Source organism: Plectropomus leopardus, chromosome 9, assembly GCF_008729295.1.
Source record: "Plectropomus leopardus isolate mb chromosome 9, YSFRI_Pleo_2.0, whole genome shotgun sequence".
NCBI lineage: Eukaryota > Metazoa > Chordata > Actinopteri > Perciformes > Serranidae > Plectropomus > Plectropomus leopardus.
In genome coordinates, this window is record NC_056471.1 from 26,768,580 (window position 1) to 26,780,861 (window position 12,282).

A 12,282-nucleotide genomic window follows, 5' to 3' on the forward strand; every position below is an offset into this window, starting at 1 on the left:
CTTCTCTTCTTTTTCTTTACATAACTTTCTTTGTGCTCATCTACCTGTCCTTTCTTATTAATATTTTTTTATTATGGCCTATATGTGTATCTATTTTTAAACAACTGTATAACTGTTTTTTCTTATAAATGATTAATATGCACTGACACTTTTCTGGGTTTCCCCTGCATGTCTCCCTTAATTGAAATATACAAGATTGCTGTTTTTTTTTAATATGTGCTACATAAATAAAATCAAGATCAATGAAAAAGATGTCGAATTAATGTTCTTATTGACATACAGCCACAAAATGAGCCCTAACATCGCATCAAAATGTGTCGTAAAAAAGTGGAAAAGTAGAATGGGTATCGCTTGTGTCGTGAACTTTTCCAGCAGTGGTAGTCTTGTTTAACCATGCAAACACAGCCAAACATTTTCATTTTATTTGTTGATATCCAACTTTTTCATACTGTGTCACAGTAGATAAGTTTCTCCTCCTGAGCAGAAATGTTGGATTTTCTTCCAGGCAGTCATCTCTACCTCACAGTCTTAGAAAGACTGTTGGTAAGTTGGTTTGTGAACAATGTAAAGAGCTAACCATAAACAAGCAAGAGGCTGTGTGTTGTAAATGGCAGGAAAAACCCAAATTGAGATGTTCTAAACGTGCTGTAAATACAACAAAACGCTCCTACATTCTTAATAACACTAACAAATTCTACATTTTTCAATCATTAAATGCTTCATTCTGAAAAAGGCCTAATTCAGATTTCCCAAACAGAATATGCTGTTAACATGAACTGTATCAAATTCAGAAAGTGTCCTATTATGAATAAATGGAATATCAGGGTGCATGTAAATGTACCCGCTGCCTCCATCTTTCATGTTCTTCTGCTCTTCAGTATTTTAATGTCTCTCCATTTATTAAAACTTGCATTATCCATTACTTCTGTAGTTGAACTGAATGGCTCTAGTTCATCTCTGTGAGGTATTTTGAACTCTTAATTCTGTTACTGTGAGCATGCGTGTCTCCTGTGTGGGATATAATCCCCCTCATAAGGGTTTGTTCACACACAGAGAGCCGTCCCCAGTGTAGTGCAGGGGCTGGAGGTGTGAGTTGCATGGTTACATCATCGCCAGCTTCTTTTCTTATCCTTCCCCTCCCTCGCCACCTCTAACTCTCCCTCTTTTTCTCTCTCTTTCTCTCTCCCTCCCTCCACTTCCTTCTTCCTCTTCTCTCTGCACTCTCTCCCCCATCTTCCTGGCTGCTTTTTCTCCCTGTACCTTTCTACACCACCCACTTTTTTGCCCTCTCTCTTACATAAGACACAGGGATCAGTGCACAGATGATTTGTCTTAACAGAGTTTTTTCTCACTGTCCCTGCGGCTCCTTTTTCTCTCACTCGGGTCTACTAATGTTATATTCTTTATTCTATTCATCTGACGGGCCATCCCAAAAAATAACAAAATTAAAAAAACAGAATTAACAAAAAAAGAAGAAATTCAAAGAGTTGCATGAAAGAAATTTCTACTTCTATTTCTACTGATGATTTATTTTCAATCTAAGATTATACCACGAGTCAGAGCTTTTGTAAGAACCTGGATTTTTTTTCTTAAATAAGTGAAGGTTGTGACAGAAAATAACATCAGCCCTTTTAAACAAACAAAGTTCCTTTTTTAGACTGAACCAAACAACGGGGCTTCTTGCCGCTCTAGCGTGTGATCATAGCGGCATGCCGGCAGAAGCAGAAGAGCCGAGGTGTGCGTGACATTTAACAGCATCAACCTCTGGTGTGACATTTAATGTAACACGTCAGCAGCGCTTTATTAACAATAGCAATAACAAACAGCCTCTGTTATACAGTGGCTGATCTCATTGTTTTCCCAATTTGCGGACATTGCCGGCTGCTCTTCGTTCTCTGAGTAAGCTGCTAACTGCTTTTTAAAGTTCCCGCGGTGGGTTGCACGCATAACACGCCGTCAAAACATCACACCCATCACGCCCATAATCCCATCCTGCTGCCTGTCCCTTTTACATAGATGCAGTTTTGGTGCTGTTACCACCTCTTTTGCCAGCTCAAAGGCGAGACAACTGTGTCCTCCCGTTCCACGATCGTACCTTCAGCAAGGCGGCATAACGGCACGATGTTGTGACACGAAAAGGCAAAGTTAGAGGGGCTACTAAAAACTCAAAATAATAAGGCAGAACAGAGTTTCTTTTCCAAGAATAGAGATTGAAACTGCAACAAAGAAGAAATAAAAAGAGGGAATCTGAGAAGGAAGAAGGAAGGAAACAAAAACCCAAAGCAGGCAGTGGAGAGTAATTCAACAGGCGTACATAGTGTAGAGGCCAGACTTTCACAATCACTCTTTGTCTTAACTTGGACATTTAAACACGATCTTCACAGCTTCCCTGTTGTGTTGAATGTAATCTTAAATGTGACAGGAATTACAGCAGAAAGCCAACATGAGATACCGATCAAGGGTCATTCTTGTGTTTGTGTATATGTTAACATACAATAACACAATGTAATGAGACCACTGTTAATTTAAATATTAACTTCACTCCATTCTTTCTGCTGTAGTGACGCTGTGTTGCCGGGCAACAAGGGAAATGCCTTTGAGTCTGTTTAGTGTGCCGGTCACATTGTGTGTGTTCAATGTATGAGAACAACGGTGTGTGTCGAACACAGTTTAACAGCTGAGAAAAAAATGTCTGGTACACACTTTTATTTTAATACCTGACACACCTGAACACACCTGACACACCTGACACACCTGGACACACCTGAACACACCTGAACACACCTGACACACCGTGCGGTCTATTCAGTGCTCTGTGTGTGTGTGTGTGTGTGTGTGTGTGTGTGTGTGTGTTTGGGTGGGACTCTTCAGATTCTTCAGAGAAGTATTTTGTTGATGAAAGAACATCTGTTGTGTACTGCACAACAATAGCTAGAGGAAGTTACTGCTTACATTCATACTCGACTTGTGTCTGACCTGCAGCCAATTAAAAATTCTTGGCGTGATTGTGGTTCGTTTTACTGGAGGAGATTTCTGTTTCTTGGTAGGACGAAGTAGTGTAGTCTGTTATAGGCGTGGAAATTAACTTTTTGTCCAGCTACCACTGTGACTGCTGGATTTCAACCCACCACTCAATAGATTACAATTGTTTTTTGGCTGCTAAGTGAAACAAATCTGGCAGCCAAATGCAAACTTTACCTGCATTTGGCTTGTGGCTTGAGTTTATTCCCAACCTCTGGGCAAATGTATCCAAAATATAGTTAAACTGAATTGAATTTTAGTCTTTTAATCTCAACTGGTGTTGCAGGATTTTCAAACTGGTATCTCTGGAGTACCAAAGACTACTTGTAGTACAACCTTGATGTAATTTCTGCAGTCTCTCATATACAGTATCCTGTGCATTTCCTACATTCCTGTCTAGAGCCAGCAACTAAATAAATGATTTATAAACTAAGAACCTCAATCCAAGGTTCAAAATCATACATGAGAACATACAGTTCAGCCAACTGAGTTTGTGCTTTTGTAATCACGGCATAGAATCATTCAAATGTACGACAGTATTTTGTAAACAATAGAACCATATCATCATAATATAATACCACGTAAACAATAGTACTGTGTATATATACTGATTTATATAATATATTGAATGCTGAAGTCACAGTAAGACTTCAGCAGTAAAGTCACATGTGAAACCATGTATAAAGACAAAACAATGCTGACTTTTACTTTCACCCACAACCATTATATTTGATCACTGAAAATAGGTCATAGGCGTCGTACACGATTCACTCATTCACCTAACGTGGACTACAGGAAGACGGCTGCAGCTAATGATTATGATCACTGTCAAATCATTTCTTGATTACTTCGTTAGCTGTTTGGTCAATAAAATGTCAGAAAATGTTGAAAATGTTGATCAGTGTTTCCAAAGTTAACTGTCATAATGAAGCAAAGAAATTCACATTTAAGAATCTGGTGTCAGATTTTTCTCTGGAAAAAAGTCAAACTCATTAATCAATTATCGAAATTAGTTGGCAATGAATTTAACTGTTGAAAGCTAAACAATAAATGTTTTTAACTTTATATATGAATATCAGTCCCATTAAGGAAATAAACTAAAACATTTAGCTGCGGCATCATGTAGGACTGAAGAAACTTCCAGAAACAATTCTGTTATTACCACCTTGACTCGAGTGAGTTTGCTGTTGTTGGCATGCCAAAATTTAAATCTTTGAAGGATTTGTCTATTGTTGTGTTTTAACCCAGAAAGAATTTCACCCCTGACCCCTGGCAGAGTCAAATGCCACAGTCTTCAGTCTCAGTGTCATAATAAAGGAAGAAAAGAGCAGAAGACAAAGAGGAGTTTGACGGATTTTGTAATCTGACTTTTTTGCCATTTTGTCAGGAATGTAGACAGTGAATTCATGTATTCATAACTATTTTTTACGTAAAAGACCTTTCAAAAATGTGTAGATTATGCTTTGGTCTCTTTTGTAATGTTTTTTTTTCTGTTTTCTTTTTTAACTGGAGGTAAATACATCACCAGGTACTTGGCATTTATTGTACAAACAGTAGATTTATACATGAACTATATCGAGGTAAAAGAATAACTACATCTTGAGTGGAGGGTGGGGTGAGCAAAAATAGATAAAACATGCTTTATTTATCCCTGAGGGGAATCATTACGGCAGGAAGGAGGAAGAAGTGTAGGCTTGAGACCGAAGACTAAAATAAGTAATGGTCTGAATAAAAGAAAACCTCTCTGTGACTTCAGATCAAACGTTTCTCTCTTTACATCTTCGACATAAAAAAAACTTTGCAAAAGCATGAAATGTGACAGTGTGCCTTCATGTTACCACATACACCAGAGGATGAACGGTACAAAGGTGATAGATGGAGAAAGTACCTGTTCATTGATGGAGCTGTAGTCGTTGGTGGTGGAGACGTCATCGTCCTCCGAGTCAAACAGTCCCTCCTGGTTATCTAACAGCTCTGCCAGGACTCTGCTGACAGACTCCTGGTCCCGAAGGTCCTCTCCTTCTGTTGACAGACTGCAAACAGACCAGAGGAGAGTGTGTTGTGCTGGCTGTACGATGTGCTCCATGGGATGTTCAATCATTTTAAGCAGCATATAAAAGTTCCTCTGTGTGTACTTATATACTATGTGATCTAAATTAATGTGTATGCCAAAAATGTGTCAGTATTGTCAGAAGCATGGCCACACAGCAGTCTTGTTGTCACTGATGATATGGGCATATTATTTACCTCCCCATAAAGATTTATAACCAAATGACTTTAGAGTTTTTACACAGGACATTTAAATACAGAAATAAGGATGCAAACAATAAAGACAGAGTACAACCTTCCTGGATCTTCATAAAACTTTTAAGTAAATACTTGTCAGGTGGTAAAACATGCACTTGCGCTTAGCTCACAGTACCTGACAGGTAAGGTTGCAGAGTTACAATGTGATTATTAAAGATTAAGTTCTATAATTTCAACCTGGACACTATTTTCCAGTGTTTTTGTGGATAAGTGATTAATGGGAACAAGAGCTACAGCCAGCAGCTGTAGGTGCCAAACTCACCAGACTCCATTTAACTAAACAGTAATTTTATCATCCTAGAACACGATTCATTTAAAGTCGACCGAAACAAAATAAAACCCAGAAAAAAACATCATGGTTCGTATTTTCACTGTTCCAACAATCATCAACTCTGGTTAAGTTTATATGAACCCTTAATGCACCCAGTTAGATGTGAAAACATGCCAGCTCTGTGCATGCTGAAATTACTGTTTATTTAAACAGAGTCTTAGGATTTGACAATATCAATTTCAAGGCTGTAAAAATAAACTTACTGTCTAATAAAAAGGTCTATCTCTGTAGGGATGTTCTTCATAAACTGTCAGACACTTGGAATAATAATCTAAACTTGTCAGTGGCAAAAACAGGAACTTTTATTGGATGTAAACAGACAGGGCAACAGCCCGTTTCGCACCTGCTGGCTGCAGCTCTCCTGCTCAACACCGGACCAATCTCAAAACATTAAATTGTTCCTATTAGTCACTAAAACACTAAAACAAGGCAGATTAGGTCCAGATTAAAAAATATCCCACCTACACTTTGACCACAATTATTAAATAGCCCTATATGGGACATCTTACTGGAAGATGTCTGGTCCGAAAACAGCCGCCAGCGTCCCGATGTTCCAGCTCTCCTGCTGAAGTGAAGCCACGCTGGCCAGGAAGCGGCAGAGGAAACGCAGCAGGCCGTAGTTCAGCTGTGGAAGCTGCTGCAGCAGGTACTTCAGGTTTCTACACAGATCCTCTTCGTTGCTGTAATCTGGAGATGTTTAAGAGAAGAATACCAGTTATGATCGCATGTAAATATTTATGTTTTCGTAAGATTCGATGAGTCAATGTCACTAACTGTGATAAATTTTACTGGAAAAGCTGTTTTTTACCATCAACACTAAAAAAACGTGTAGGCTTTATAAATGCTGCCCTCAATGCTGCGACACCGCTTCGTTTCATGACTGTATTTGGAGATACTGTGGAGTGAGCTATGGTTTGTCAAATCCTTTGTGTTCTCTCACAGTTGACCTTGAAAATTCCTCGCTCAAGAAAATATGCAGAGCCAGATAAGATTAATGTATGATCCTCCGAGAAGAGGTGAAACGAGGTGAAACAGAAGATGGCATTAGGGAGGGACATGTAGTGGTACAGTTGTGCCATTAGAGAATATAATAGAATGAAAAATGAATGACATGACAGAGTCTCAGAAACACCCCCCACCACACTGCTGTAATCTGACAGCAGCAGGAACAACCATCATCATGGCACAGGGATTAGACCAGATAATCTGTGACAGAAGCAAAAGGGAACAGGGCAAAAAGGAGAGACAGAAACGGAGCAAATGTGGAAGTGGGAGATTTGTGAAAGCGAACACGTTGTCCTTTAAACATGTAGTACTCCGCTTCTTAATTTGTTGCCTGGAATGGTCTATCCTGTATAACTTTAGCGATTCACATGATCATATTTCCCTAATTACGTCCTTTTTTTTTTAATTAAAAAAAATAATTCTTAAAACTGTAGTGGGTAACTTTAATTAAAAGTAACTTTCTGGCATATGTGCTGAAACTGTAAGTACATCCTACAGAAAAACATCTGTTGTTGGTTTAAGAGAGGATATAGTTCGAACACCAACATCCTGATTTTGACCTCATCAACCACATAAACAAATTATCAATACTGCTGGGACAACACACACACACACACACACACACACACACATTATTATTATTACTATTATGATTCAATTAGGCCTAGTTGTATTGTTGTCATTATTATTATTGTTTTTTTTTAAATATTGTTGCTGATGTACATCTGTATGTTCAGCTTGCATGAAATAATCTTGTTGACACAGTTGATGTTCTCTCTTTATACTGTTCCATGTTAAAAACAACTGTTCAAAAGTGCTTGACAATGGTCATGCCATAAAGTCTACATGAATTGAATTGATATAAAGAGAAAGAGGGCGGAGTGAGCGAGCTGAGAAATGACATGAGAAGTGGAAAAGCCGTCCCTGTCACACACCTTGGTGTAGCTGTAAAATGTGTCCCTGTATCGCCGTTGGGATAACCGGCTCAGGAAGCTCCTGCAGGAAGAGTCGCAGCAGACTGACCGCTGACGCCAGGTCCGCCTCCTTCTCTAGCTCCACTTCCTCTCCGCTGTCGTACCGCTGGCGCAGCCAATCCACACGCTCTGCGTTGCCATTAACAAGGAAGAGCCCCTCCAGGTCCAGGTGACCTGATGACACGTGCAGCAATAATTAGACACACTGTACATCATTATATCATTTCTATGTTTGAATATTTGGTTAGGTCATTGAGAACGTTCTTGTTTTTAAACCTCCTAACCTTCAGTACAGACTGGCAGTGAAGTATTAGAGAGAAAGTGAGTGAATGAAGTGCGATTTTTGGAGCTCTCATTATATTACATCTGGAGTGCTCTGCCAGGAAGACATTAATGATTCAAACTAATGGAATTTATTTGAAAAGTTATAAAAGTTATTTCATTCCTCTGCACAGTCTGCCAATGTTTGAGTCACACATGATTTGAGATTTACATCATTGCTGGGAAGATAACTGAAATCACAGCCCTGCTTCTTTAAAAAGCCACCTGCATTTATGCTTTACTCTGTAAGCAGAGGGCTTGCATGTAGCCGAGGCTGGGCATTAATACCAGAAAAAGGTCTGTCCAGTTCAATTGTCTTATAAAAATGATTTACTGGGTAGGCATGGCAGCTTTTGCTTATACAATAGTTTGTAAATACATGTTTTTACTGCACTCAGAACAACATATCTGCATTAAAAACTTTGAAAATAAAGCAAACAAAAACAAAAACAAAAGATATATATGCTATGGTTGCCCAGTAGGTATTTGTGTGGGTATTAAATATAGTGAATAGCTGTGTCAAAGTCGAGGACTCAGAATACCTAAATGGAAAAACCTGGTGAATACAGTGTAGTCGTGCAATATTTTAGAGCTTTGGACTTAATGAAAAATCATCTGGACTCCCAAATAAATAACTGACAGGCGTGTTGATGTTATGCAAAGCTAAAGGTTACAAAAACTTAATTCATAATTTATTTTATTTTAAAAAATGCTGACCTGAATTTGATGCCAATGGTCAAAAATAGAACAAAAGTACAGGGATCTGTGTGTCAGCGTGTGTATTTATTGCTTTTGTGTGTTTGTAATCTCCTCCCTTATCAGTATACAAAAAACATTGGAATGACAACACTGTCCTCTGGTCTTTCCTGTGTGTGAAAACATCACTGAGTGCTGAGTGTTTGTGATTAATGTGAAAGCTGACCGGCGGGGGAGAGGGGAGGGCGGGAGCAATCGTGCCTGATGTGAAAACATCCTGACAAGACAAACCGATCAGTACCATCAGCAGTTCATGTCAGGACTCGAGCCACTTTTATATCATTTTTGTATTATCATGCTTTTTTCCCCTTTAATATGAGCATAAAGTTATGAACGATGGACTGATAAGTTATTATGCTATGTGTTGTCACCTGAATCTGCAGCTTCAACAACAACTACTGCTGAGATTTGCCCAATTAAAATCACGTTGCTGTTCCATTAACTCTTAGCGACTCTTGGCTTGTCTTAGTCCTGCAAATGCTTCATTCAAGATTCAAGATGGTTTAATGTCCCTCTTGAATCTTGAATCCTGAATTAAGCATTTGCAGGTCTAGATTTTCTTTGTTGACGTCCATCTAACAACAAAAAATCTACTGCAGTGTGAAGTAAAAGCAACAGCTGTCGAAGGTGAAAGCTGATTGGCCCGATTGGATATGCTTTCAGGTTTGCTCCAGAAGAAACAGAGGAGAGTAAAGTACGCCTCAAACATGCACCTGTTACGAATATCGACACTCGAAGGCAGAGCAAAAAGCCTGCTGTAACAGAGAAAGGCAAAATAGGGCTAAGCAATAAGGATAGCCCGATTACCGGAGGCAAGTAAAATGCCACTTCTGGCTACTAAATTTATAAACTAGAAGAATTTAAATAATCAAAAGCCCATGTTGGAGTTGCTAAGAAATGTGAGCCAGCTCACTTCTTTCTCATTTTTGTTGAGAGTTGCAGTGCTGATCAGGCGCTTGCGTGAACACAGTAGTGGGTAAAAAGAAAGTTCATGAGCTGAAGCACAAGACAGATTTCAATTGTCCTATAAACAGAAGTTTTGTTGAGTGACATTAGAGAAAGGGGATGTATTGCACGCTTTGCAGCAAGTTTGAGAGCGAGGCAGATGAGACAAGATCCCTTTTAATGATAATTAACTATGTTGTTATTTGACTTCCGATAATAAATAAAAGTATTAATAGGGGCAAGCAAAAACTGATTTTGGACAAGTAGATTTTCTTATTTCTGACTAGAGACAAAAAAAGCACCATTGACCCATGGAGGATGTGATGGATCCTACAACTTGAGATAATGACACTTTCTGAAAGTCTATCCTTGAAGGGATTTAAGGTGTTGCACATGAAAAGTGCACAGAAAAAGTGACACAAGTAGTTGTTTGAAGAAAGACAAAAAGAGATCTTGAGAGAAGTTAATTGTCTGCATTCTTTCTCTCCACTGAACACCTGGGGAATCGCCGCACAGAGTTGACATGCCTGTCGTTAAAGTTACAAGAATTGCCCGACAAACAGCTTTTCAACAGCCCAACAAGCACTCAGTTAGACGCATACTGCAGCGTGAGTGACAGCGACATCTGTGCAACCAAATAAATCACATACCTTCTCACATCACACTGTCATGCACATCACTGATGTCCTCACAGATTGTTGAATAATGATTCAATTAAAACATTGCTCATCCCTGAGTAACACTAAAATGTCTACTAAAGCAGTCAGTCACAGATGCCACAGCTTTAATCTGACACACCTTCATGTGCTTTCCCCTTCAGATCTCTGTGTTACATCAGATCACCTTTTTACTTCATATTTTGAACATCCCAGCTCTGTCCAAAACTTCAGACTTCACACACAAATCAAATAAGAGAGATTAAGGCCTTTTCACTGGCTGAATAACTTCTGGACTGGCAGCACCACTCTAATTAATGCGCCAGCAGAGGCCCGGGAGGATTAAAGACTTATTACATAACCTCATATGGTCGAGCAGCCCCCGGGTCACATAAACCATCAAACTGCTTCACTGGTCGACTGAGGGGAACTGAGGTGAAGCTTCAGTCCACTACTAGATGAAAGGAAATATATTTTGTGTCTTAGAAATTTAGAAAGAAAGCTATTTGAATTGTTCAACTTGTCATGGAAATTTTGTGTTCAACATCCTCTCTTGATATACGGTTTAGGTTTCTCAAACCCAGGGCGAATGAAAACTCTTTCTTAAACACAAGTATTACTTTCAGTGGTTTGTAGATATATCCAGTTTGTCCCGGGTCCCGCTGACCTGTCTCATAATGCTGATCTTCACAATACATCCCTTTGTTCGCAAACGATGGAATGACTTTTAAGCATTTTCCTTAATTTTATGTACAGCATTTTTACAGCCATCACATTGGTTCTGCTGTGGGTAACAAAGTAAATCACTTCTACACACGATCTTTACATACATATTAGGCACCTATGTTAACTGTGCACTTCGTCGTCTGGTTCAGTTTAATGTTGCAGCCCTTGCTAGTTGGTTAAACCTGTTACCCAGAGGAAAACGGGAGGAGTTTGGATAGGTATGCAAGACTATCTAGCAGCTCTGATCATCAGTGGCTCTTTCAAACACACATGCGTTCATGCACGTGCAGGTGGGCATCCAAGCAACCAGTTCAAGTCCACCGCCGTACGTGGAAAGTATACCCAAGCCTTCACAATCACACACTCGCTCCAGCTGGATTTTTGTTAACTATTATATAGTGCGTGGTTGTGTTTTGTAGAATAATGTGCAATGTTGATGATGCACAGTGAACAAAGCCACACATTTCAGTTCAGCAGCATAAAAAAATCACTTAAATTACTGAAAAATGTAAACAGCAAAATGAAATGGCTAATTATGGCTGAAAAGTGAGCCATAATTATTACTGTAGCACCGATCTGCCACAATAGTTTCGATGTGTGGTCTATTTTCTTTTCTATATTATTATAATAATAACGTAGTATCACTGTTAGACGAGCAGACACACTTACCTAAAACTGAGTTTTCACCTACTAAGTCAACAAAAAAATGACATTTTTTCAGTCATTTCAGTAGTTCAAGCGTAAAAGGTACCCAACCCTATCTTCTACACAATGGGTTTTTGAAAACTGTTTAGATTTTTAGAATAAATTAAGCTAAATCCTGACTGTTTTCTGAGGGTTTTTCTTGTCTTACTTTTGGACTAGTCAACTAGTCTAAGTTTAAACTTCCCTTTAAATGTCAGAGAAATTAGTCATCAGGGACATCCCCAGTTTACGCCAACAATGCGTTCTGAGCACAAAGAGGATTGACTGGTTAGGTGTGTGTCTGAGGGCTTTATGAGTTATGTAACACAGAACTGGTGTGGATGGTGTTACGCAGTCAGAACCATTACCAGCCAAAAGTAGACGCATTCTGTCTGTGTCTGGTTAGTTTCAAAACTACAAAAGTCAACATTTTTTATTCTTGTCATCCTTCAGAGCCAGACGTCTGAACTGCTCTTATGAAGACAGTGACATAAGTTCCTGCTCTGCGAGGCTTGAAGATAAATGTTCCGGGGGAGATGTGGGAAAGGCCCGGGGC

General features: G+C 39.2%; 1 protein-coding gene across 4 annotated transcripts in view; it reads right to left on the reverse strand.

Annotated features, from left to right (window-relative positions):
• Positions 1-12,282, reverse strand: part of fam13b (family with sequence similarity 13 member B) — a 105,149-nt gene that overhangs the window by 58,988 nt on the left and 33,879 nt on the right. For all 4 annotated transcript variants that reach the window (XM_042493281.1, XM_042493282.1, XM_042493279.1 and 1 more), the window contains exons 4-6: positions 7,600-7,812; positions 6,169-6,346; positions 4,910-5,054 (exon numbers count right to left, since the gene is read on the reverse strand). In XM_042493281.1, the coding sequence (XP_042349215.1) occupies positions 4,910-5,054; positions 6,169-6,346; positions 7,600-7,812 (536 nt within the window). The remainder of the gene's footprint in view (positions 1-4,909; positions 5,055-6,168; positions 6,347-7,599; positions 7,813-12,282) is intronic.